Genomic DNA, 26,614 nt, shown 5'->3' with positions numbered 1-26,614 from the left:
CCAATACTGAATTTCATCAAGGTTCAGCAGTGAACAACACCACAGCACCATCATTAAGTTTGCCTTCTCTGGCGGCGCCATCTGTCAAGATATGATTTCATGTCTTGCGCTCTAAAGAGTGCCGTGCGCTAATTGCAAATAGCATGTGGCGCCCTCTCTGTTCTGTACAAGTGACGCTATCACTCAGTCTGAGCTGTGAACATGATGCAATCTCCCCTTCAGCCCCATCTGTAGAATATTATTTTTGATCTGACAGCAGGAAGTACAAGAGAGGGGGCTTGCATGCATGCATGCGTGTGTTGCTGTATAATTTGGGACAAAAACAAACATCTGACATGACATGACATGAGAATTGATATAAGAGGAACATCTTCTTGAGTGCAGTACGCAAAGAAAAGCAGACACTTTTTTCAATGCAGATGGTGAAACTTCTAATTCCTAAATTTCTAAAATCTCAATATTTAACAGAGGAGTCTGGCGTATTTAGTAGCAGCACTGCCGAAAGCAGGCTTATCGTGAGGGGAATCACAACCCTTTTAGCCATATTTAACAGTGTCAGATGGAGTCCGATCATGCAGGAAGTATTAAAGCAAAAAAAATGAAAAGAACAACTTTGCCGTCACTATAGTTTGTGTCATGTACAGACGTCATGGCAGTCCCATGCAGCCATGCTATGATGCCCTGGTCCACATTGAGGAGGTACTAGTATGAAGTAACACGACGAGCATGATGCCAAATCCAGTAGAGCTGAGTCGTGCTCGAACTGTATAATGGAAAGACACCAATACAAAAGGCACCAGTGTGTACTGTGTCGTACATTTGGATAAGAAATGTAAAGGATTAGGGTAGAAACTGCCAAAAGACCCACGTCCACCACATCCCAGACAGCACACCCACTGCAGGCCCATTTGATGAAGATCTAGCACTATAACACTGCAATAAATTTGATCAGTGCAAATTAGGCAGTTGGGTGGGAACTGTTGTTTTGTATCCTGACTCAGGGAAATATATGAGCTCAGTAAATAATTTGTTTTGTGTTTTTGTTGGTGTTCTCTTTTCAAATACAGCAATGAACCCAAGCTGTGGTCGCAGTCTTTAGTATAGTATCAGACACATAGCTGGCTCTGCTAACAGTGTCCATGTTCCAGTCGGGTTGAAAGATAATTTTTTGGATGCATTTTTTACACAGATGTCTTAGTTATAAGTCTTTTTCTAAGCATTCTCTAACTTAATCACCCATTGTTAAAATATAACCAGCTGTCTGTTGGGATTTTACCAGATTAACGCAAATTAAACCACATGAAAACATAAAATCATAATTACTTGTGGTGACATATGATACTTACAGTATGACTGCAGTCTGATAATCGGCAGGGTGATTGCCCTGTTGGAGGTCAGATATTCAGTCATCGACTGTACAGGTCGATGACATGCCACACACTCCCTGCCACACACACCTGCCTCAGCATCAGGCTGTAGACGCTGAAACACAAACAAAGGTTTGTTTATTTGTTCTTCTTTTTTGAACTACTGAACAGTATAGGGTGCCTTGTGATCAAGATGTGGTGTTTGCTCAGGTCCTTGAACCAGTGGTCAAATATATATCTGTATAATTGCACACACAATTGTAAGGTGTATTTTCTTATTTTGCATAATATGCCTCTTTTAAAATAAGAAAATACATCAAGCATACACACATACATACATCAAAGTATAGATTTCAAATTCTGGTAATAGAAGAAAGAATGTTTTATTATCTACAACGTTTTAATGTATGTATGTATGTTTTATGTTTTTATATATTTTCTTATTTTAAAAAGAGGCATATTATGCAAAATCAACATTTTAACAATTGTATTAGTTACAGTATATTTGGGACTCTGGAGGCCCTATGAGTAGTAAGTGTGAAAAAGTCTCACTCATGTTTAAGCGGTCCACTTTAGTCTAAGTACAGGAGATAAAACATGCGATGTTGACTTCCGCGCTCATCGTGACGTCGCAATGAGACATTCCTGGAACTGTTGTCTCCGCTTTGTCCCTAAAAAGTGAGAGAGTGCAGGCGAGGGTAATAGTGTCCAGAAGAGAGGAAGTCCACAAAGTGTTCTATTCTTGGCTGCACAGTGCAGCACAGAGTTCTACACAAACTTCCAGCCTCATAGGATTTACATGTCCAGTGGATACATTATATATATATGTATGTGCCGGCTGGAGTCGACAAATGATAGCTTTTCCAAATGCTAACTGCTGCTCAGTGACATAGTTTCCTGTGTCTCATTTGCATTTAAAGAGACAGGCACTCAAAACCGACTGTTTGAGGGCTGTTTTGGCAGGTTGATTGAACTTCTATGGTGCTTCATTCTTATGGACCAAAGAATGTCACAGACATGTTCATTAGGGCACCAGAGAACTAGGTTAACTTGAAAAATATGGTATAGTATGTCTACTTTAAAGTGAAATTAATTAATATGACTTAATACTTGGATTGGATTGGTTAATGGATTGAATAAATTAAGAATCACTTCAGCTGCAACATTAACATGCAACTCATACTGTATGGCAACGCTTCAGTGAAATGAAATTCACAAAACTTCACGACTGCCTTCCGCCACTGCGTCTGTATTCTCTGCATGTATTGCAGGTCTTGCTTGAGGCTGTATATCTGTGCTGAGGGAAAATGCACGACTTGTGCTCCTCATGCTGTTATGATTGCATATTTTCATTCTAGATGATTTGCTACAAATACTGCCTGACTTAATTTAGGAAACTTTATGTTCTTGCCTGCATTTTGGGATATGGATTCCGTTGGTGGTAAATGATCCATATACTTCTACAGCTGAAAGTGAAATACTAAATATTATGTAGCCTGCTAAAGCCTGTCGTTCACCTGAAATACTTAGTTCAACGCCATTAAGTCTGATATTTCTCATTACTTCTTACTCATTTTATGCCTCCACCAAAACAAAACACTTTTTATGAAAATGAATCTAACATTTTCACCAGGAAAAAAAACAGTAATACACTCAAATATATGATATAATATATCAATATTCAAATAATGTCTTCAGAGATTAAGAAAACATGTCAAATTGAAATACTGGTTTCACTGATAACAATGGTACAGCCAGTTTATTCACAATTAAATTGTTCACGTATGGCATCCACCTGTGTAACTTTGTCGCTTTGTTTGCTTCCCTGTTACAACTATAGAGAGCATGGATGCCATAGAGTAGAATTGTGTAGGTCTTTTTATAGCACTGACCAACAAAAACAAACAAAAAAAGTTCCATAGTGCCAATGCAGGTGATGCAGACTTGCTCAGGCTTTGACAGAGTTGACATCAAAACAACCTTAGAGACATTATTTGAAGGTTGAAATCCTACATTGTGTTGCTTTAAGGCTGGTTTGGATTCAGATGTGACATTTTCAGCGTATAATCTCTCGGTCATCCGGTGCACCAGTGGTCATCAGTTCTCGCAAAGCATCTTTAACATATGACACTTCCCTTCCATCTAATGTGGTTTACAGTAGCTGGAGTGCATACATCTTGAATATAGGTGGCCCCGATGGGAACTGAAGCTCATATCCTGACAGTGCTGCTGCTGATATATGCCCTCCTCAACGAACTGCACAGAAAATGAAATCCCTAACCTTGGCAGCTTTAGTGCTAGGCTCTACTCATTGAGCTCCATGGGAAATTGAGTTGCTAACCCTGGCAGTACCAGCGCTTATAGCTCTCTACCCAGAGGGCTTCGAAACTGCAGCGTTTCAAAAGGACAGATCACACTGGTATTTTATTTTGTCTCTACAAAGGTCAGTGGGATCAGCCCAGCTATTAAATCTATCTATACGTTGGTGTGTTCTAGCCAAACTTGTTAAATACAATGTGTCTTCAAAGTTACAAAGACAATAAAACATTCTTTCTTCTATTACCAGCAGAATTTGAAATCTATATTTTGATGTATGTTGTGTTTTCATTATTATTGGCAATAAAATAGAGGTTTTGTCAAATGTATGAACGAAAAATAATGTGTTAATCCGTTTCATGAATAGTTTTTTACGGAAAATTAAATCATCAGTTTTGCTAACAATGCAAACTCTGCTCCCACTGAGGCATGATAAGAAAAACACCCAGATTATTTTGAGAAATCATGAAGGCAGAGAAAAGTGCGAGAAAGAGAGAGAGAGAGAGAGAGAGAGAGGTCTCTGGGTCAGTTGTAAAGTGAAAAATGATCCGCTTACATCAGTGCTAACATTGCCTGATAAGATTGGGGCCAGATTGGACAGAGCTTTTCCACATCATACAGGCCAGCTCACCCACTCTGAGATGTAGGCCAGGACCACTCAGGAGATGAAGTCATCATCTGTGTGGTGAAAGTCAGCAGTGACACAACAGACAGCAGCACTTCCTCTCACTCTGAGGGGGATTTTTCTCATCCTGGCAAGACTGGGAAGTTAATAGCTCATAGCTGAACTTAGATTTAATCTCAATTTGTTTATTTTCCATCTATCGATGTTGATATTGCAAAATGGGGCGGGGCCTGCACATCTGGGGTAGAGCAGGTTGTGATGTGGAGATGTGATGTGTGAATAGAGCAGCTTTTCGTGGTCACCAAGACTGAAAAAGCATGTTTTAAAGTAAATGCATACAATTTACCAATTTTAAGAATGACATTTTTTCACTGCAGTTCCCCAGATTGCCCCCCAGCATGTATTGTATAACTAAAGTGAATGGAAACAGTGGAGAAAATAAATCCCCACAGCAAAGCTATTTCTAATAATCTTTATAGTCATGGATTTGTACTCTATTTCAATACAAGGGTTAATGGTGCACGCCTTCGATGTTTCCTTTATCACCAGAAACCCTGAGCAGCTCACCTCTCTGTTCTGTAGGCCTCGCTGGGAAAATGACACACCAAAAAATGTCATTATGTCTTTAAATACTAACATTCTTCTCTGGTTCCAGATCAGATTACTTTCTGTAATGATTCCACACCCACCAGTTTGATTACCCTGCCCTCATTGCTTTCAGCCACACCTGCAGTATAGCCTTCCGTCAACATCAGTCTCTGCCAGTTCATCTGCTATTTCTCCAGACTATTTGCTTTAGTCTCTAGTCTAGTGTATGACCCTTGTTATTCTCTGTGATTCTGACCTTTGCTTAGTTATTTTGATGCATTTGCTTTTTTTTTTTGGATTGCATTCCAATGTACCAAGTAAACCAATAATATTGCTCTTTACTTCCTTCATCTGAGGGTGCATTCACACCAGCCCTTTTAAATCGAATCCTGAAAAGTCCACTTCTATTCGTGGGTGTGAATGTATTACCAAACTCTGATCCGCACAAAAGAAGCAATCTCTGGTCCGCCTAAAACATAGGTCTCGTTTCGTTTCAAGTGAAGCAAAAGCAGACTACAATGCAGGACATTGTGGGTCCAACGCCGGGCATGGGTAAACACAACCAAAACATACATGCGTGTCAAATGATAGCCAGGAGAAATGGCGGAGCTCATGAACCCATGTTCATGTTGCCATGAACTGTATATGTCATATGTTTGCTCTTATGTGGAGGAAACAGAAGTTGTCCTGCATTAACCAACGGATGAGTGAGTTTTCTTGTTCGTTGTTGTCTTGTCTTCTCATTCAGTAATTCTTGATGCAACGCCGCCTCAGGCTTGTGAGTCCACTTCCTGCTGCAGTCGTTACACCCACCAGATGAACATGAACAGACCCCAATGCTTCATACTGACATGTTTTAAAGCAACTTTTTTCGGTTCCTTTGCTGCATATAGGCAGTTGTTGCCAAAGCTCACGAGTCTAGAGGTCATGTTACTTTCATTATTAGAGACAAGCAAATTTGATGATCCCTCATATGAAAGCATTCATTCATATAGTGAGAGGCTGATTGAAACAAAAGAGCCAATGGCCTTTAAAACAAGGGACTTTGTGAACTCCAAGCAAAGAATCTGGTGGGGCAAGATGGCAGCCTCCATAAAGAAAGGCCCTTGCCTTAAGTACATGTAAAAAATGTGTTTTATTTTGAAGTGTGTATGCACGTGTGTGTGTGCCTGTGTGCTCTGTGACAGAGAATTAAAAGTAACAATACTGCAACGTACCTGAAAGAGCAACAAGTCAGAAACGATCTGGCAATGAAATGTGACAGAATGCTAACACACACTATTCTAAATAATAACTGTATTCCCTCTCTGTCTCTCACCCCCCCAACCCCCCCCCCCCCCACTTCCGCCTATCTGGACCAACAGATCACCTGGGCATCGAGTTTATGGGTAAGGAAGCTTTTCTTGTCTTTATCTGTGTGAGTCACCACCATAAACATCAGGCAGCTTCACGCAGGCCTCAGCATTTTGCTGCGCCATTGCTCACATACAGTGCACGCATCATTAATGGCACTCAGCAAATGTCAGATCTGGATGTGCTTATTCTCATAAGACATATTTATATAAATTGAAGTGGAAAATACAAATCAAATTTACATTAACATACTCAAACGCCATCAGCCTCATTGTCTGCACGTGCTGCACTAAATTTATTTTAAATATTAAGCCATTGCCTTTATCTCTCTACTCTGTCTACACATTTGTTTTCCGCACCATCTCCTTCTTTTATGCTTTCTTTCTCATATGCTCGCTCGCTTCCTTTTTTTTCCTCAATTGCTTATGAAGTGTCCCCTCAGAATACCAATGTACTGCAGTCTCCTTGGAAACAGTGAACACGGAGAAGAAAGCAGGGTTCAGTGAGAGAGGTTTTTTTTTGAATGCTCCTGGCACCTTTTCCAAAAGCAGTCCTCATTATATGTTTGCACATGTATGGCACATGTTCAAAAGCATGTTTCTCAAATCTTTACTTTTTACCTTTGGGAACTGGAAAAGATTCTTGTGAGACAGTGTGTCGGATGTTGGCTTGTCTCCCGTGCATATGCCCGTGCAAGGCTGAGCAGGGTGGAAGCCTGCAGCTCTTCCTCGTCACCACCAAAGCTGCTCTCTCTCGGTTTTGGCTCTGCTAAAAGTATCACAGATCACGAGCAATAGTTAAGGAGACAGAAGCTTGTTGTTAGCCAAAACCCCTCAGTCTCCTTCTCTCTCAGTTGGAAGATTCTGGGTCTTTTCCACATGGACTGTTTGGAAAAGCAATGGATCTTGGAAAACATCCCTTTCCCTGGTTTGGCACTCATGCCTTTTCATTCTCAAAGTAAAAATTTCACCGGCACATGAAATGCCATTCTTATTTCTTTGCCGCATCACAGCTGCATCTGCAGTCAAATGAACAAAAGCTTTTTCTTTTCTTCTCTTTTTCGAAAAAAAAAAAACTCGCTGAGACTACGCAAACTTGGCAGTGACAGATGATCTTTTCCGAGGAGCAATCTCGCAGGTTTTTTTTTTCCCATTTATATTTGCTGAGAGGTTTTGTGCCTCTGCAACATTGTTCAGGCTGCTACATTTTTTTTGTCACGCTAACATCTCCAGTCCTGCCAATGTGCTCCCCAGCTTTGTGTTAAGCAGAGCACAAATAGATAAGCACATCCCACACTCAGCACAGGTTTGTCAATCTCTGTGGAAGCTCATTCTCTCGAGGGAAGAAAAAAAAAAAGGATCCACTCCATCCAAATGCTAATCCACTTGAGATTGTCTTTCATCGTTAACACAAAAAAATAAATATATACTGTACAACAAAGGGGACGTAATTTGGACGGCTGAGGGTACGGAGCCCTGCTAGGGTCAGGTGTGGAAAAAATAAAAATCGTTTGTAAACTGTTCCTAAACCATTCCCTCAGTTTAGTAAATCATGCCCTCGGTTTTGGAAATCTGTGCCCTCGTTATTGTAAGTAGGTGGACTAGTGTTGAGAAGGTCGTAGGATCAAATCCTGAGGGAGCCATTATTATTTATCTTATTGTTTTAAGCATTATGAGTATTAAGCATTTATAATACGTAAAGCATATATATTGGTGGTGGTAACCTCGACTGGGCCAGCCGTACATTTCCCCCGCATGCCACGATCTCTCGCTCCAAGGTTTTCTCAAAAGTCGGCAGTCCTGCAACCGGAGACTGTGGTCAAGCTCCAACATTTCAAGTGTGCCGTTATTATGTTAATTATTGTTACAGTGCAACATTGCCTTTGCTAGTCCGAGCAGTTTTATATTAAGATATCGAAACCGTACAGATACCGTGGCCCAAAACCCGTGATGCATACCGAACCGTGGAGAAACTGTACCGTTGCAGCCCTACTTTTTACAAATGCTTTTACTTAAGGTTGATTTTAATTGGTTTATGACAACTGTGCATCGTATGTGTTCTTACTTTCCTTGCTTTATTATTTTATGAGTGTACAGCACTTGTGTGATATGTATCTGTGAATAGTGCTATACAAATAAACGTGCTTACTTATTTAAAGTAGTTTCTTGAAGGACTCTGCGTGGATAAATAATGTTCCTTTAGTAAACATACAGCTCAAGAGAGTTGCGGTAGCAACTGAGCTTGTAAATGATAAGCGCATCAGTTCTGATATAACCTTAACCATTGCTACTTTTTAATGACAATGTCAAGATTATGACATAATAAGTTAATGTCAGCCAAATTAGCCAAAATGATTTGAAAGAGAAAGAAAGAAAAATGGTGAAATTACTACTCAAAGGCATGCAGTGATATAAGCCCTAATTCCCACTATATAAAGCTCAGAGTATTTGAACTAAACGTGGATTAAACATAATTGTGTTGAATAAACTTCCTGTATTACTTAAATTAAATTATTACAATTGTCTGTGTTTGCCAACCATTAAAATCAAGCACAATAAACATTATAAACATTATATTGCAAAAAAAAAATCATTTTAAATATTTATTTTTTCTCTTTACGTAAACATTCAGTTTTAACAAAGACAAATGCAACAATAGCTAGAAAACATGTCATCAATAAATCTAAAATAGCCTGATAACAACGTCATCTTTTAACCCTTTTTCCTGGAAACGTTTCACCGCAGACAATGTGCAAGTTTCTGAGAAAATACCAGGCAACCAGACCCACACAACCAAATATTCTGAATTGCATACTTGCACTGCAGTGCAAGCCGCAGCCATGTGGGTTAGGCTTTTTAAAATCCAGATTACAAAGTCAAAAAGTTAATTATTCAGATTTAAGTGTCAGTGGTGACAGAAAGTTCAAAGAAAATAAAAAATGATGTCAGAGCTTGGAAAAGGATGATTTCAATTACATGTAAAAAAATATATAAAACATACAACAACAATATGTTTTAAGAACTGACTATGAAGAAATCACATACAGAGTCAGCTGACCCGAAATCCTTGTGCAGATTAATTATATAATCAATTGCAGATTGGATTCACATTCATTTAGAAAACACCACATCCACTGACACAGTCAGTGTCTCTGGGTTTAAAATAGCAGTGGGTCAAGGTTAAGATCAGTCCACCCAGAATTTTCCCACCCAGAGGCTTTATTATAGAGAATATATTAAAAAATTCTCGGTTCATGGCCTCTTCTTTTTTATGTGTTTTGGATTGCTTGGTGAAAGAGACAATTTCACTGTATCCAGTCAGTCAGTCAGTTATGAGCGCATCAATATTTCCTTTCCATCAGAGATCACTGAACTCTGACTGGAAACCGTTCCACCTGGTTGTAAATCGATGTAGGAGCAAAGTGTTACAGCAGTTTTTTTTTTCTTTTTGGAGACAGCATGGATTTTAAGTCATGTTGATTCTCATCTTCCATCCAAAGGGTTCAAGGTGTGTTTGTGCTGAGAGGACACAGTTTTGCAAACGGGATCGTAGATGAATGGGTGTTGGGTGAACACATTTGTGTGTATTGGGTGTCTTTATACAGATTTTGCATGTGGACAAGTATCTACTGCTCAGTGTCAAAGAGAATATGTGAATAAACAGAGAGAAGATGTGTTTTGAATCATCGTCTTCAGACATTTCCTGTGAATGTGCTTTTTGAATTAGATGAATTAATTCCAAATAAACTGGTATTCCATCTGCCCGAAATGAAATAAAGCACACGTGTAACAACATGCTGAAATTGTTATTTTTTTCTTCACCCTTACATTATCAGACATCATACATGTCTGATAATGTAAGGGTATATTTTGTTAGATTAAAAATTAGTGTCTGTGATTACCAGAAATCCTAGATTTGAAGATTTAAAAGCAAACATATTCATTTTGATTCTAAACGTGAAGCTCATGAAAATAAACCAGCACATGCAGAGCTGATGTGGAAAACCCAGCAGCAGAACAATGAATACGTTCAGATAAATGGGCTTATCTTTAACAAGCAGTGAAAGTGCAAAAAAAAAAACTCTTCCAAACCATAGAGCAAGAGAGAACATGTAAAAGCATGGAAAGAATGACGATTACATGCAGTGAAAACAATATGCCCAGTCATCTAATGTAGTCAAAAAATAAAGCCAATGGAATAAGAGCAGAATGGAGAAGGCTAACACTCTGCTGTGAGACAGTCACTGGAGGATCCTGTCTCTCTGATCTCACCATGCACATTTCCTTCATCCCTTCCTGTTAGTCTGAGCAGCTTTTGGAACAGACAACGGGATTGAATTTCCAAAGCACGGTCAGTAGTGATGCACAAGGCCCGCAGGCAAAAATCTACCCTACAAACTGCACTGAAATTATCCGTTGTCGCAATGCATTTTTGCTCATTCAGTTATTGTAGGTGACAAATGGGTGCATGGTGACTGTAGCATCTCCCTCCTCACAGCAGCAGTCACTGGTTTTAAAAGCTGACCTAGACCGGAAGTTCCAATTAACGCTGTGTTTTTTTAGTGTGTATCAGCGTCATTACCTTGTTTAAGAAGCCCTGAAGGTTCTAAACAAACAGTTCAGCCACTGCTGAGAACTCTGCGTTGTATTGTAATCTCGGGCTCAGCGAGATCTCTGAAAAAACCCGGTCCGGTTACGTAAACAGCGGTTCACCGGAACAGCAGATCGTCCTGCTCCGGGCACTAGTCCGGGCACATCCGGTTGCGTACATTGAACCGCAGAAGAAGAATAACGTCCGCTGTGGAGGTGTTTCACGAGCGACAGTGTCTTCTGACTCTGGGTCTGACTCCGGGTCAAAGTCATAAAAGGGACTGCGGCGGGGAGTCGTGACAATGCTATTTTTAAACACTGTTAAAACAATGTTTTGATAATAAGTAGCAGCGCATCCACCGTTCCAGAGGGGGGAGCTGCGCTTCTGAGAGCGGGTGTGCTGATTATGTCACTTCCGGGTATTGGCCAATCACAAGACAGTTGGGAAGGCTCTGCGCTGGCTGGCCAATCACAACACATTCTGTCTTCTGGGTGTGAGAGTTGAATCTGAAATATTGCGGCTGGGGAACACGACAGAAAGAGGATTTCTATCGGCTCGTTTACAGCAAATAGACCATAAAAACAAGTTAATGTATGTAAGTAGACCTCCATAACTAACATATATGTGTAACAGGACCTTTAAACACTGTGAAATACACGTCCACAACATAAACGTATTTTAATAGTCTATAAAAGGTATTTTTGATACTGAGGTTAATAATTTACTTGATATAATCTTTATAATTTTTTTATTTTGTTTACTATATTTTATTATATTGTACCTTAGTAAGTATATTTATATTAGTATAGGCTGTGAATCTTTGTTATTTTAGCAGTAGCAGTAGCAGCAATTTCCTTCTGGGGATCAATTAAGTATTCCTGATTCTAATTCTGATCAAGGGCATTTTTGTTTGGCATTTGTATGATCTCTGAAAATCAAGGATGTGCTTTCTCGTGAAAACAACCAGAGAGAGAGAACCTAACATCTCACGTATCTGTGTGAGTTTTTTCAAGTACTCACGCTTCAATTTCTCAGTCCAAAGTTGTGCAAATTAGGATTAGACTAATTGGAGACTCTAAACTGACCATCGGAGGAAGAAAGGAAGAGGTGAATGTAATAAAGGATCAAATCCAGAGGGAGGCAGGAAGGAAGGAATAAATATGTCCAAGAAAAACAGAAAAAGGGTACAACTTACAAATCTGTATACCACTTCAGCACCATGGACAGAGCCACCGTTATATTCAAAGGCTGAAATTATGTTTAAATGAGTATAATGGTGGAGATATCATAAAGGCTGTGAGCTGGCAGCAGGCACATGATATAACTGCAGAATCAGGTTTGGGCTTACAGTCTTTTGGCCATCATATTTGCTCAGTGCCTTTGACTCAAGCAGGTAATGTAATATATGACATTGTCTTCTAACAGAAACCTGGCCCTAGCTCTCTTTTTGCCTCATCACTTTCTGAAAAGCAGCTTATTGTAATGTCCAGTCCACCACAAAGAACCGGCGCTGCTCAGATTTCATGCTATTACCTCTTGTCTTATCAGCAAAAAAATGGCTGGAGCTCTTAGTAAGCAATCATCATCATCATCATCGGCGTCTTGCAAGAAACTATTACGGTCAGAAAAGAAATACTGGTGTATGTAAGTCCACCAAGTGCAATGTAGAGGGAAAAGGGAACCTGGAGAAAAATCAATATTGAGTGCACGACAAACAGGACTGAATTCTTTGATCTAATATAATTTAATAAATGGTATTACCTGCCAATGTTAAACATTAAATCCTAAAGCACATTGTGACTATAAGTCAGGAAACACAACCAGATGTGTCAGTGCAGATAGAAAATCACTATGAATATGAAACAAGACCTGGCAGTTTTTATTTCAGTTTCAGCCCAAACTGTTGCTTTGTGACCCCAATGTAGAGACAGAGGATGCTCATGCTTAGAATACATTAAAAAAAGGTAAATAAACTATGATATTATGTACAGTGTTTCTATGACATGATCTTGTGCGTTGCTAGAAAATTATACAATGCAGATTTAATGATTCGATCCTAAACTCTTACTAAAATCGTGACATCCAGAAGTATTGAATGATATTGGTTTTGCAAATTAGAACATCATTTGAAATGTAATTGGTATTTATGATTGGCTGTAAATAAGGTTAGGACTATTTATGTGATTTTTGTGAGGCAGTCAGTCGAAGAAAATACTCAATTAGTCCTCAACTGTCATTCATTCAAATGTTGCCAGTATCGCATTCTTGAGTGTATTCCACTGTGTTGTCAATAAACCCTCAACGTCAAACCGAAGGTAATGCAATTCACACGTGTTTACTCATCTTAATACTGCTGAAAAAAAGTAATTTCTTACTTTCATTCAAGAAAATATAATTGGTGATTATTTGACAAAACTCCTCAACCACTATAAAATCAGAATATGAGTCAAACTTTACCAGCATCTTAAATTATCCTGCAAGGAAATCTGATAGGAGTTGAAACTGTTGTGCTGGAGTGTTTCCAAGTGCCGACTCAGAGTCAGCACCCCTAAGGAACAAACTGTCAAAGGCCACGGGTGCTTGATGACGTTAGTCATTTTGTCTTTGTGTGTGTATGTGTGTCATTGACTCTCTGGCTGCAAGAGTTCAGTCATGTGTTGTTTTTTGGCAGAGAGTGGCCAATTCTTCTGCAGTATCAGAATCACTTTTATTGCCAAGTAGCTTTAAAAAAATACGATACATTAGCTTTGGTATTATGCACCATATAACACAGTGACAATAAAATGTGATTAACAATAAAGAAAGACTTAACAAATTAAGGAAAGGCAATTTTGTAGAGGAGTAAGCAAAAAAGAACAATATTTAATTCAATTATGATTATATATATAGCAGTATGAATTAAATATCTGTGCAGGGTATGACATTAACGATGTATCTATAGTGATAAACTAATTACCATGCAACCATCATAGGCATTAGGAAAATTTAATTTATGCAAATTATATTCATCTGGCCATGTAGATGGTGATAGTTTCTCTATTTGGGAAGAACAAAGAGATGCTAGAGATGGTATTATCATATGTAACATGCCACAGTGTTGGTTGATGTATGGATTATTTGGAGCAGACTTTAAATGTTTCCTCTGATACTGAAGGATAAGTGTTGTATGAGCCCCGTAGCTGCTTTTATGTGATGCAGTATTATGTCTAGAAATGTGAGTCATAAATAGCACACTAAAAGCAATAAAACCTAAAGGATTTAATCTTTATTGCATACAAGGCTGCTTCAAGGATATTTCACCACTTATTCCATCACTTATCGATTTCTCTGCATGCGTCTGTATGGAAACATGGCTGCTGTAAATACGTTCTGAGTGTATAGGACTGCATTTGTACAAACACCTTCATAGCAACACTGTTATTCTGCTGCAGCTTCCACTTTTAGTGTAAAATATTAATCATATTTTTCTTTAATGCTGCCATGAATAAGTGGCAGGATTATACAGAGTAGAACTGGAGGTTTAAGGTGCAGTTATATTGAAGATGTGACCTTATCGGCCCCAGAGATGGAACATAATAAACCAAAAATGTGTTTGGTTTGTTATAGGAGGTGTGTGCAAACAAGGAACAAGTCCAAACCAGTGCTTGGCCTCTGCAACATCTTATACACTAAAACTTTACTTCCAGACTAAATATTAGGCAGTTAACTTTTTGTACACCTGTAGTCATGCTGTAGCAGTATACACATGCAGATGCAGGTCAGGAGCTTAGGTTAAAGTACAAAAAACCAAGTCACCAGGGTCATATATTGCACTGTTACACACCACAGATAACCAAAAGCATGTCCTCTTCATGTCTGTAGATGTGATACTGTATGTACTGTAATAACTATTCAACCATTTTTGAAGAATTAAAAGTGATGAAAACCATTTACGAGTTATGAATGTATTTTACACTCAGTAAAGAACCTGTGGTGAGGTTTTGGCACACCAAGCACCTGGTTAGGGTTAGGTACACATACACTTTTCCCCCTAAAAAAATAAATAATCACAATTACACATTGCAGGGTTAGAACGCATCACATTTCATGATAGCAGCATTGAAAAGGGTGTTAAAACACACCAGAATACTGCAACAGCGGGAAAACGATAAAACAAATAAATTGGATGTGTACAGAATTATTCAAAACAAAGTGCTTTACAGGGTGATGATACAATGAATGCAATACGAGAAAAAAGTTCCTAATCATACAAATATTATAAATAAGATGTGTTTTTAAAAGTGATTTATTCAGGAAGCCTCAGATGTCGCTCACTTACAGTTAGGCCCATAAATATTTGGACATCGACACAGTTCTCTTTATTTTGGCTCTATGCACCACTACAATGGATTTGAAATGAAACGAACAAGATGTGCTTTAACTGCACACTTTCAGCTTTAATTTGAGGGTATTTACATCCAAATCAAGTGAACGGTGTAGGAATTACAACACTTTCTATATGTGCCTCCCACTTTTTAGGGGACCAAAAGTAATTGGACAAACTAAACAATCATAAATGAAACTTTCATTGTTTAATACTTGGTTACAAATCCTTTGCAGTCAATTCCAGCCTGAAGTCTGGAAGGCATAGACATCAACAGACACGGTCTTCAGTTCCTGCTTGTTCTTGGGGCATTTTCCCTTCAGTTTGGTCTTCAGCAAGTGAAATGCATGCTCAATCAGATTCAGGTCAGGTGATTGACTGATAACATTCCATATTTGCCTTAAAAAACTCTTTGGTTGCTTTTGCAGTTTACTTTGGGTCATTGTCCATCTGCACTGTGAAGCTCCGTCCAATGAGTTCTGAAGCATTTGGCTGAATATGAGCAGATAATATTGTTGGAAACACTTCAGAATTCATCCTGCTGCTTGTGTCAGCAGTTACATCATCAATAAACACAAGGGAACCAGTTCCATTAGCAGCCATACATGTCCACACCATGACACTACCACCACCATGCTTCACTGATGAGGTGGTATGTTGTGGATCATGAACAGTTCCTTTCCTTCTCCACACTCTTCTCTTCCATCACTGTGGTACAAGTTGATCTTGGTCTCATTTGTCCAGAGGATGTTCTTCCAGAATTATAACGGCTTTTTTAGGTGTTGTTTGGCAAATTCTAATCTCGTCTTCCTGTTTTTGAGGCTCACTAATGGTTTGCATCTTGTGGTGAACCCTCTGTATTCACTCTGGTGAAGTCTTCTTTTGATTGTTGACTTTGAAACACATACAACTACCTCCTGGAGAGTGTTTTTGATCTGGCCAACTGTTGTGAAGGGCGTTTTCTTCACCAGGGAAAGAATTCTTCTGTCGTCCACCACAGTGGTTTTCCATGGTCTTCCAGGTCCTTTGGTGTTGCTGAGCTCACTGGTGCGTTCTTTCTTTTTAAGAATGTTCCAAACAGTTGATTTGGCCACACCTAATGTTTTTGCTATTTCTCTGATGGGTTTGTTTTGATTTTTTTAGAAAGTTAACAGCAACAGATTCAAAATGCAAATGTCACTCCTGGAATCAACTCCAGAACGTTTACCTGTGTCATTGAAGATGAAATAATGAGGAAATAGCCCACAATTGTCCATGAAATAGCTTTTCAGTCAATTGTCCAATTACTTTTGGTCCCCTAAAAAGTGGGAGGCACATATAGAAAGTGTTGTAATTCCTACACCATTGATTTGGATATAAAATTAAACATCTCAAACCCTCAAATTAAAGCTGAAAGTGTGCAGTTAAAGCACATCTTGTTCGTTTTATTTCAAATCCATTGTAGTGGTGTATAGAGCCAAAATAAAGAGAACTGTGTCGATGTCCAAATATTTATGGGCCTGTACTGTACTGAACTGTATAATCTACTACCACCTCCAAGTGACATTGTTTGCCTCTCATATCTGGAGCTATGTCACTTTTTTAAATGTTTGACATACACTACCAGCCACAAGTTTGGACACACCTCCTCATTGTAATGTGTTTCTTTTTTATGTTTACATAACTTTAGATTCCTCAAAGCCGCCACACTTTTTTTTGGTTACTGCTTTGCACACTCTTGGCATTCTCTCGATGAACTTCATGAGGTTGTCACCTAAAAGGTTTTCCAACAGTCTTGAAGGAGTTGCCAGAGATGCTGAGCACTTTTGGCCCTTTTGCATTCACTCTGCGGTGTGTCCAAACATGTGACTGGTAATGTATATGAAAGTATTTAGTAAAATTCAACATCTTCCTCTGCACAAAATGTAAAACTTTAACATTCTACTTGATTTACAACACCCCCCCCCCCCCCCCATATCTTCATAAATGTTTACCTCTTTGTATACAGTGCTAAAGCAGCATCTCTTCCACCTGTGTCATTTGTAGAAATAATGGAGCGTTTCTGTAACACAAATGAAAAGTGCACTTGGATGAAAATGTTTTATTTTCTTTGGCCTCTCTCATTTCATTAGCACACCACTCTGACACAAGTCTGCCAAATTCAATAAAATTATTCATATTTTATAACACTTCTATTGGAGGAATTTGCAATTTATCAGTACTCTCAGAACAAAATATTGTTATGAAAACATTTTTGTGATATAACACACTACAATAAAGGTTTTGATTTGATTAAATCAAGGGAGGGGTTTTAGTTAGGTTTGTGGTTCTTCTTTTTTTCCTTTAAAGCAAACCATTTCCTGTACTAACCTGATCATAATTAGCAGAGATAGTTTCAGTTATTTCAAATACTGATCAAACATCCAACCATCCATTGCCATGAGGGTTGTGGAGTTGCTGTTGCCAGGCTCAGCTGGCTTAGGGTGAAAGGTGGGGTACACGTGGAGTGGTCACCAGGCCATCGCAGTCCTATGATATGGTCGAGTGTCTCTTTAGTGTTGTGTATGTTTTGTTTTTGCAAACTCGTCAACTGTAATGTCTTGTCTAGAAGAAATTGAAAATAGTTGTGTTTTATAAACTGAAGCTGCACATTTTGCTATCTATTGATTAAACTTCAGTTGATCCCATGTCATGTGTGAATAAAGGGAGTGATACCATTTATAAATAAAAGCAAATAAACATGTTTATAAGCTCAAAATAAACTTTGATTCTAAACGGCTTGTGTAGATCTTTAAGTCGAAGTGATTAGATTATCTCAACTTGAATTGGGGGAAATAGGTATGAAAAACAAGCAGGATTAGTCTAATAGTACAAACAAAGGCCGACATTTATTTTACTATAAATCAAAAGAAATGATGAAAAGGGGCAGCGCTATCGCATCGACACCCTTATTGTTTGGATCACAATCTGTAACAGCTCCCTGGCTCACCCTTCCTCATGTGTCTTATGTTTATCTCCCTATCCCTCTCTCCTTCTTTATCTCTCGCTCTGCGCTTTAGCCTCCCCTGCAGCCGACCTCAGTGTGCTCTCATAGGAAAGTCCCCCGGCTCCCTCTAATGATATAATTACAGCCAGCGAGCCAATGTGATGACTCAGGCAGATTAACGCCATCAAAACAACACCAAGTCTGAGACCAAGTCTCAGACATGAAAAATCGGGACACCGCAAAGAGAGGATGCAGAAGAATAAACTAATCAGTTCCATGACATGCACTATGTTGTTTCAAATGAGCATTCATGAATGCAAATTGTCTTCAGGAAGGACAGACTCAGCCTCATCAACTGACATTGTCTCATCAGTGCTCATACATTAATGTATTTGTATCCAGCACCACAATATTGACACTGGTCTTTCATGTGATTACATGTTTCTCATGCTACAGCACTATGAGTACGGCTTTGATTAATTCAAGCCTCTCTCTCTCTGACGCACAAAAACAGACGGACACAAACACATTAATTTCACGTCTGTAGAGTCAGAATCAATACGATAGTATGTGGGATGCAATTCATTGGTAGATGTGACCAGTCCTACTTACGTCTACCTTCCTGTGATCAGATTACTGAGGACAGATGTTTAATGCCAGGTCTGAACTGGCCATAATAAAGCTATGTTTCCATCAAGTGTTCTCTTTGGTACAGTACGGTATATATTTATTTTGCGTTTCTATGTGTAATAGTATCAAAGCAGCCATTTGTCGCATCCTGACCCAGAGCTTTACCATTACAAACCGTATCAAACTGTGCTGAAAACACAGCGTGTGAAATACTGCATATGCGGTTGGTTAAGAATGTACTAAGAGAACCCTGGTTTGAATTCCCAGCCAAACCTATGAAAATCTTGATTGCGAATTAGTAAAGCTCTCCGTCATCCGTTCCTGTCGGGAGGCCCTTGAGCAAGATACGATGGTTTTGGTTGTGTTCCTCTGGAGCGAAAGATCGTGTGGCTCCCAGCAGAGATATTCTGAGCAGTGGTTAAGAACTTCATCTTCTTTGCACTAAAGCGGCTTTTGAAATCAATCTGAAGTATTTAAAAAAAAAAAAAAAAATAATCTATAATAATTTGTTTCAATTACCTCAACGTAGAGACCCAACACCTTGTGTCATCTTTATGCTTTCCCAAGGTCTAAGCCTCACTAAATAACACTTGATTGATCACCTATTAATGTGCGTGAAGGCAACTATGATTTACTTGTAGGAAACAAGACAGCTTCCATTTTTCTCCACTAATGACGTCCGTTTGCGCCATAACTCTTCTTGTCTCCATGTATTCAAGCTCCATTACATGTGGCATCCATTTCTAAAGCACTCCGTGTCTATACCGTAGCATTAGTCGATGTGGTGGAGCTGATAAAATGAGTCGGTAACTAAGAATACCAGGTGCTATCGGGTGAATTGTAAATAGCTGTTTGTGTATTGTAAATGGGTTGTTATTCTGTTTCGCTTTTATTTGGTTCTATTTATCACAACATTAATTACACGTACAGAGGAAGGAAGGCAGATAGAAAAAGAAAGAAGTAGCTGAGAACTGTTGCTCGGCAGCTGGTTGGTGATTTAAAATATTTAAATATTTTTGGGATGCTGTAAACAATGATGTTAGAATGTAAAAGTGGATAAATACAGACATCACAACTATGTTTAATTCTCTGCATAGCATTAATCCAACACAATCCATCTATTTTCAAATGAATTGTAGAATCTCAGGTAATCTTCGTTCACTCTCACATAGATGCACAAAACCCCACGTTTTCTCTGTCTCTCACTGTTTCGCTCACAAACATTCACACACATACAGAGACACACAGACACACACGCGTGCACACACACACACACACACATTATGCTGACAGTTATGTACCTGATCTATGACTTTATTTCCCGTGAGTGTGTTGTTTGAGTGTTAATAAAGCGCCTTCCTCTGTTTTGTGTCCCCGCAGAGAGCAAAGAGGTGTACAAGAGACAGGTGCTGTCAATCACGTTCATCGCCATGACGATCAGCCTTCTGGGAACTCTGTGTATGGCCCTCTACTGCCGCAACAAGTGAGATGACAAACACACCAATGTATACTGTCGACTTACATCAAAACCCCAGTTAATCCAGTAAATCAAAATGTTCTCGTTCCTTTAGTTCACGAGGACATTATGCTCACAAAGTTCATTTGCTGAGAAAAATGATGTGACTTTGTGACCGCAAAGTTCAAGTCCATCTCACTTTTTTCTAATATACCTGTTGGCAGTTTTTTCTTTTGCAGCTTTAATACAGAGGCATAACCTCTGAGACAGCAGATGTGACAAAGGTGACAAATGTGATAAAAAAACACACAATATAAAAACATTGCGAAACAAAATAAAGAAAGAGGGAGATAAAAGTGTTCCAGGCCCCATAGATCAAGACACATAATGACCACTGGATATGACAAGAATAATTACTCACTGTAAATATATTGATAAATAAATAAATAAATAAAGAAGATGTGCAATATCACTCGCAATGGCAGATGGAACAAAGTTTATATGCGTGTGTGTGTGTGTGTGTGTATCAGGGGCATTTTATTCCAGCAAACTATACTAAAAATGTGTGTACAACGCCAATGTGATGACATCAAACCTCTAACCTGTGCGTATAAATTCCATTCACTTTCAATGGACAGACGGGCGTCACCTATGTGTCATGCAGGCGCTGCTCACACGCTGTTGCACATACGCCTACGTGACGGGTGAACTACGCCTCAAATGCGTGACGTGAAGACCACGCGTGACTGTTAAGTACAATTCTATATGAGCATACAGACACACACTGTGTGGTGTCATTCATGCCGTGCCATGCGAACGCAGTGGACGCCTGTGCACACGCTCGTCTCGAGTTTAACAGCTGCAAGTTTTATGTGACATCGTAGGCTATTTCAGTCACACATGCACACGTTAAGCTGTCTGAAGCGTTGGATTCAGTACAAAAGTGACACACGTGTTAACGCCTATACCGTGTGCACGCTTACAGTATAACTCATAACTAGAACATTTCATCAAAAAAGGTATATGAGTGGATGGGGGCAGCCGGGCGGAGGGATTTCCTGTTCGTCCCATCCCATTTCATTTTTGAAATTTTTGAAGCAACGATTATGAGAATCACGTTAGAAAATAACACATTTTACGAGCACAGCTACTTCCACAGACGCTTCCCACAGCAGTGGACGGGGCGGAACTGGGTGCAGGTGTGGTGGAAATTCAGCAGAATAATTGAATTCAGTTCAAGGTTATATAATTATAATGATATATAAACTAAACTGTATGGGTCTTGGTTGGGTTGCTGAACAGCGCATGAGCGGACTCTCCCATCTCGTCCGGAAAAAAAAATTTCCTGAACTCGTCCTATTTTCCAGCACTGCCGAGGTAGTAGATGATCATAAATGAATACCACGTCATCAATCTTGAAAGGGTTAGTCGAGGTGGTTGAATTTGAAGTATAACATAGTGTGTGTATGTGTGTATGTGTGTAGGATGGCTGTTTGTCTCTATTATGTGGCCCTGCAATCTGTCCAGGGTGTAAATTTGACCAAAATTATTCTTCAGATGAATGTACAGTTAAACTAATAGCAGTCCAACACGTCTAAAAAGCAATTTGCCAAAGAACACATCAACTGGCCGAAAAAGAAATGGAGAAACATTTTGTGGACTGATGAAAGTAAGATTGCTTGCAAGGGCCATTGACAGTTTGTCAGACGACCCCAAACACTGAATCCAAGCCACGGTGCACTCTGAAGACAGTGAAGCATGGTAGGGCAAGCATCATGATATGGGGATGTTTCTCTTGCAATGGTGTCAGGCCTATTTCTCGCATACCAGGGATCATGGATCAGTTTGCACATATCAAAAATACTTGAAGAGGTCATGTTGCCTTATGCTGAAGAGGAAATGCCATTGAAATGAGTATTTCAACAAGACAATGAGCACAAACACACCAGTAAGGGAGCAGCATCTTGGTTCCAGACCAACAAAATTAAAGTTATGGAGTGGCCAGCCCAATCCCCGGACCTGAATCTGACAAGTCAAGACATCAAAAATGCTGTTTCTGAGGCAAAACCAAGACATGCAGATGATTGTGTAATGTTGTTAAATCAGCCTGGGCTGGAATACCTGCAAAAAGTTGGTCGACTCCATGCACCACAGATGTGAAGCAGTGGTTATACAACTAAATATTACTTGTGTGATGCACAGGGATGCTAAGTGCTAAAGATTTTTCAATTCATACAGTAAATATTTGAGTTTGTAAAGAAAAATGCAGCTATTTTTTGAACAACCCAATATTCATGTTTCTTTATTTTCTGTGATTTTTCTTATGATTAAGAAAAGTCGTTATGGTTAAGAATAGAAGAATAGAAAAAGAATAAAACATGCAGTGTTCCCAATGCATAGAAATAAACACTATTATAAGGATTGTTGGATATGGATGTTTTTAAACACACTGCTATTATTTTGAACACAACTGTACCTACTGCCAATAACCATTCATTCAATGGAGAGGGAAAAAATAGATATGTGTGTGTGAGTGAATGTTTTTTGTCTCTATGTGTCCCTGTGATGGACTGGCGACATTTTCAGGTTCAAGCCAGTGTCTGCTGTGACCTTAAAAGTGTTTCTTTCAGGTTGAGCTGCCTTCTATGGTTGAGGTGAGAGTTGAGGTTGTGTTATGATGATTTGTCCATCAATGCTTTGACTTACAGGGTTAAGGTTGGGTTCAGGTTAAGGATCAAAAATGTAAAAAAGGACACACCAGCAAAATACACAAACACACGTACACCACACTCAAGGACTGTCACTGGATGTCCCTCAACTCTCAGATGCATTCCATTTTTCCAACCAAAATCTGATGTGACAAATTGACTTTTCCCATGACTACACTGACAGGTAAATTAGCAGCAGTGACATGCAATTTCATCTCAGTGATTGATTTCCTTGCTTCCATTTGAATTTTTTAACTTTTACATTTATTTCAATAAATAATATTTATGGAAAAACTGCCATGGGTTATGAAGTTTCCATGTAATAAGGGTGCAGACAGACAGACAAAATGCCTTGGGAGACATTTTACTAATTTAGCGACAGCTGGTGAAACATGTTGAGGCATCAAAAATCTTGGTATTTGCAACAATTTGTAAATCTCATTATGTGCAAACACATATTCATAGCCCGTTATAACCCAAAGGTCACTTTGCGTGGCTCCTACATTCTGCCTCTCTCTATCTGCATATTGCTCCATTGTGTACACTGTGTGTGCACATTAATTGGCATATGAATGCTCTTCATCTGTCCTTGGCTGCAGCAACTTTGAAAAGGTTGCCTGCATCATGTTCTCTTAGGAGGAAGGGTCGAACATCCAGTATGTAACTGCAGTCTGTCAGTCAGAGTATATGGACCATGAAGTGGAATGTGATAGATGGCAATGTAATTCCATAGGCATCCTCTCTGTAATATAATGATGTGAGTGAGTGAGCAGCTTGACAACAAGATAATCGGATCAAAGCATGATGGACAGGCACTTTCAGTGAATCTGTAATTGAGTTGGGGAACTTGCTTGTTCAAGAGAGAAGACGCATACAGATCAGGTGCAACAATAACTTTAAATCCAAGTGACCTTACTGAACAGGAAGTCAAATGGTTCCAGATTCATTTTTAAAGCTTCAGTCTATACTTTGTTTAAGGATAGCAGCAAAAGTGAAAGGGAAGGTCTACAAGACGGTGGTTAGACCTGCTACGATGTTTGGCTTGGAGACAGTGGCACTATCTAAAAGACACGAGGCAGAGCTGAAGATGCTAGGATTTTGGCTAGGAATGGCCAGGGTAGACAGGGGTAGACATTAGAATATTCGAGGGACAGCTCAGGGTGAACACTTTGGAAATAAAGTAAGAGTGTCAAGGTTGAGATGGTTTGGTCACATACAGGAGGAGGGATAGTGGTTGTATTGGACAAAGGATGTTGAAGATGGAGCTCCCAGGCAGAAGGAGAAGAGGAAGGACAGTTGGTGTAACAGAAGAGGATACAAGGGAGAGGGCAAGATGGAGGCAGATGATCCACTGTGGTGACCCCTAAAGGGAGAAGCCAAAAGTAGTCAGAACGTATATGCTATATATATACTATATAGTACTATATACTATATTATATACATGTTTATTACAGAATACTGTTATATTGTAATAAACATGGCTGGCTCATTACTGCCACAGACCATGGTCTCCCGGTTGCTAAATGAACTTCCATTTTGAGATTTGCAATTTGACCAGTGTCATGTCTGGTGTGTTTTTAAAACTAAAAAATTCCCAAATGCAACTTGGCTTCTATTGGACTACTGCACTAGCTGTCAATGGTATCGAGTTGGAGCATAATTTCCATAACTGTCATCATGTTCTATTGAAGAAGACCTCTCCTCAAACTGAGTTCTTTTTGCAACAAGCTGAGTCACCCCCTGGTGGCTAACTGCTACTTGGAAAACGAATTCCTCAACTTTACTTTTCAAATCAGAAGGACTTTAATTATAACATACACGTCATGTACATTGTACAAGACATCCTGAACGTGGGTTTAGCACAATTTAAGTGTATCGGGTCATGAATATCAGGGGAATCAAATGTGTTCACTTTGTAAACGCATCAACCCCTTTTGAATGCAGCATATTGTGTGTGACAGCACTGTCTGTGTGGTTCAATACATGATATATAAATATCATGTATTGCAACACACAGACAGTGCTGTCACACTTAGTTCAGTACTCTACTATACTATATGTTAACCATTAACACCTTAACACCTATGCCTCAAATTGTCCATATATACTTTTTTTTACTATGTACACACGTTTTCCCAACTCTCTCCTCTCCAGTGACAAAGACGCTGTTTAGCCGACTTCCTGCAACAGCACATTACCACAATAACCACACTGACTTGCAACTTTGAGAAATTGCACAAACTGTCATTTATATTATTTATATCATTTATATCATTTATAATATAAATTATATCATATTATAAGCAGTACTTCAAGATAAAACCTTTAAAAAAGGTTGTTTAAAAGCCACTGATATTAAATCATTTTGTGTAAAGCTTTACACTCATGTGAACTATATATAAGTTGAGATGTTTCATTGTTAGATAGTGTAGCGAAAACAGTGGCTAATGCCATAGGAGAGATTCTTTTTATTGCACATGCTTCACTCATGAAGAGCAATGAGTGTGAGTGTCAAATACACAAAAAGATTGTGCTCTGGTTTTACATGGGATCATTGATGTTTCTTATTAAGTTAATACTTTTCCAAAAGTAGTGGCTTTCAAATGTCACACACCTCATACAAGTATAATTAAAGCAGCACAGAGGCTCAGTGGGAGGCTGTTTGTAAATGCCTCATTAACACCACAGTGATGCAGCAGAGTTTCCCTGGTTCTGACAATTATCCCAATGAAATTGTGTTACACAGACCTTTTTATCAAGGCCACTGTAAATGATCTGGTAACTTGGGTCCGTTTAAATTAAGAGCACATAAAGTAGACTAGTTTAGAAAAGTGAGAAAGAGGCAGTGACACTTTTCACCAGATGAATGGGAGAAGTCTAGTTCCAATATTCTGCAACACAAGGTTTAATTATTGCATTACCCCTGACACGAATATACGTGGATCTCTTATCATGAGTCGCACAAGATTTGGGTCAAACTAATTAGTTTGCCAGTTGATGACTTTAGACATACTTTGTGGTAAATACAATGTCGAAGTAAACCACTTAAACAAAAGTACCTCAGAGAAACAAGAAGTCCAGTCTCGTTGACATCTCAATTTAAATGGAGTCAAGGTTCACAATCTAAACTGGGAAACCAGTTTCTAGCTCCAAAACATTTTTTTTTTATTCCCGTTCAGAGGAAAGAAAAGTTTTAGATAGCGGCCTATTTTCTCACTTTCTTCTTTTCTGCTGTTCCCAAGGGCATGGGGTGGAAGAGAATGCAATTCTCCTTGGTCAAAGACATGTTTTTATCCTCTAAATATATGTAGGTTGGTGAGACCTAAAAATCAAGTCATACTCCGCAGCGTTCTTGATAAGACACACAAACACACAAACCTATATGCTTTATTCTGCATTTTCTATGTATGTATTGTAAATATATGAATATATTTATAATGATGTATTATATTGTATATATTTATATATTGTTTTATTTATTTAATGCCGGCTTTTCCATTTGAATGCAAAAGTAGGGCTAGGTGTAAGGAGCATGTTCTTCAGTAAATTAATGAGAATCACTATTGGTGTCAGCTGGCGTAAGAACAGAAACCATATAATGATAATATTTATTGCTGTAATTAAAATTGTTATGTTTTGAATCTGTGGTCCAA

The 26,614-nt window shown here is 38.9% G+C and overlaps 1 protein-coding gene across 1 annotated transcript in view; it reads left to right on the top strand.

The window, feature by feature from the left end:
* Positions 1–26,614, top strand: part of nrg3a (neuregulin 3a) — a gene marked incomplete at both ends in the record, with an annotated part of 466,447 nt that overhangs the window by 407,708 nt on the left and 32,125 nt on the right. Inside the window, 2 exons of the mRNA XM_083898003.1 lie at positions 6,261–6,284; positions 20,178–20,280. Coding sequence (XP_083754129.1) covers positions 6,261–6,284; positions 20,178–20,280 — 127 coding nt within the window. The remainder of the gene's footprint in view (positions 1–6,260; positions 6,285–20,177; positions 20,281–26,614) is intronic.

Source organism: Microchirus variegatus (genome assembly GCF_963457635.1).
Source record: "Microchirus variegatus genome assembly, chromosome: 11".
NCBI lineage: Eukaryota > Metazoa > Chordata > Actinopteri > Pleuronectiformes > Soleidae > Microchirus > Microchirus variegatus.
Note: the sequence above shows the minus strand (reverse complement) of the source record. Positions and strands in the feature narration are given on the sequence as shown.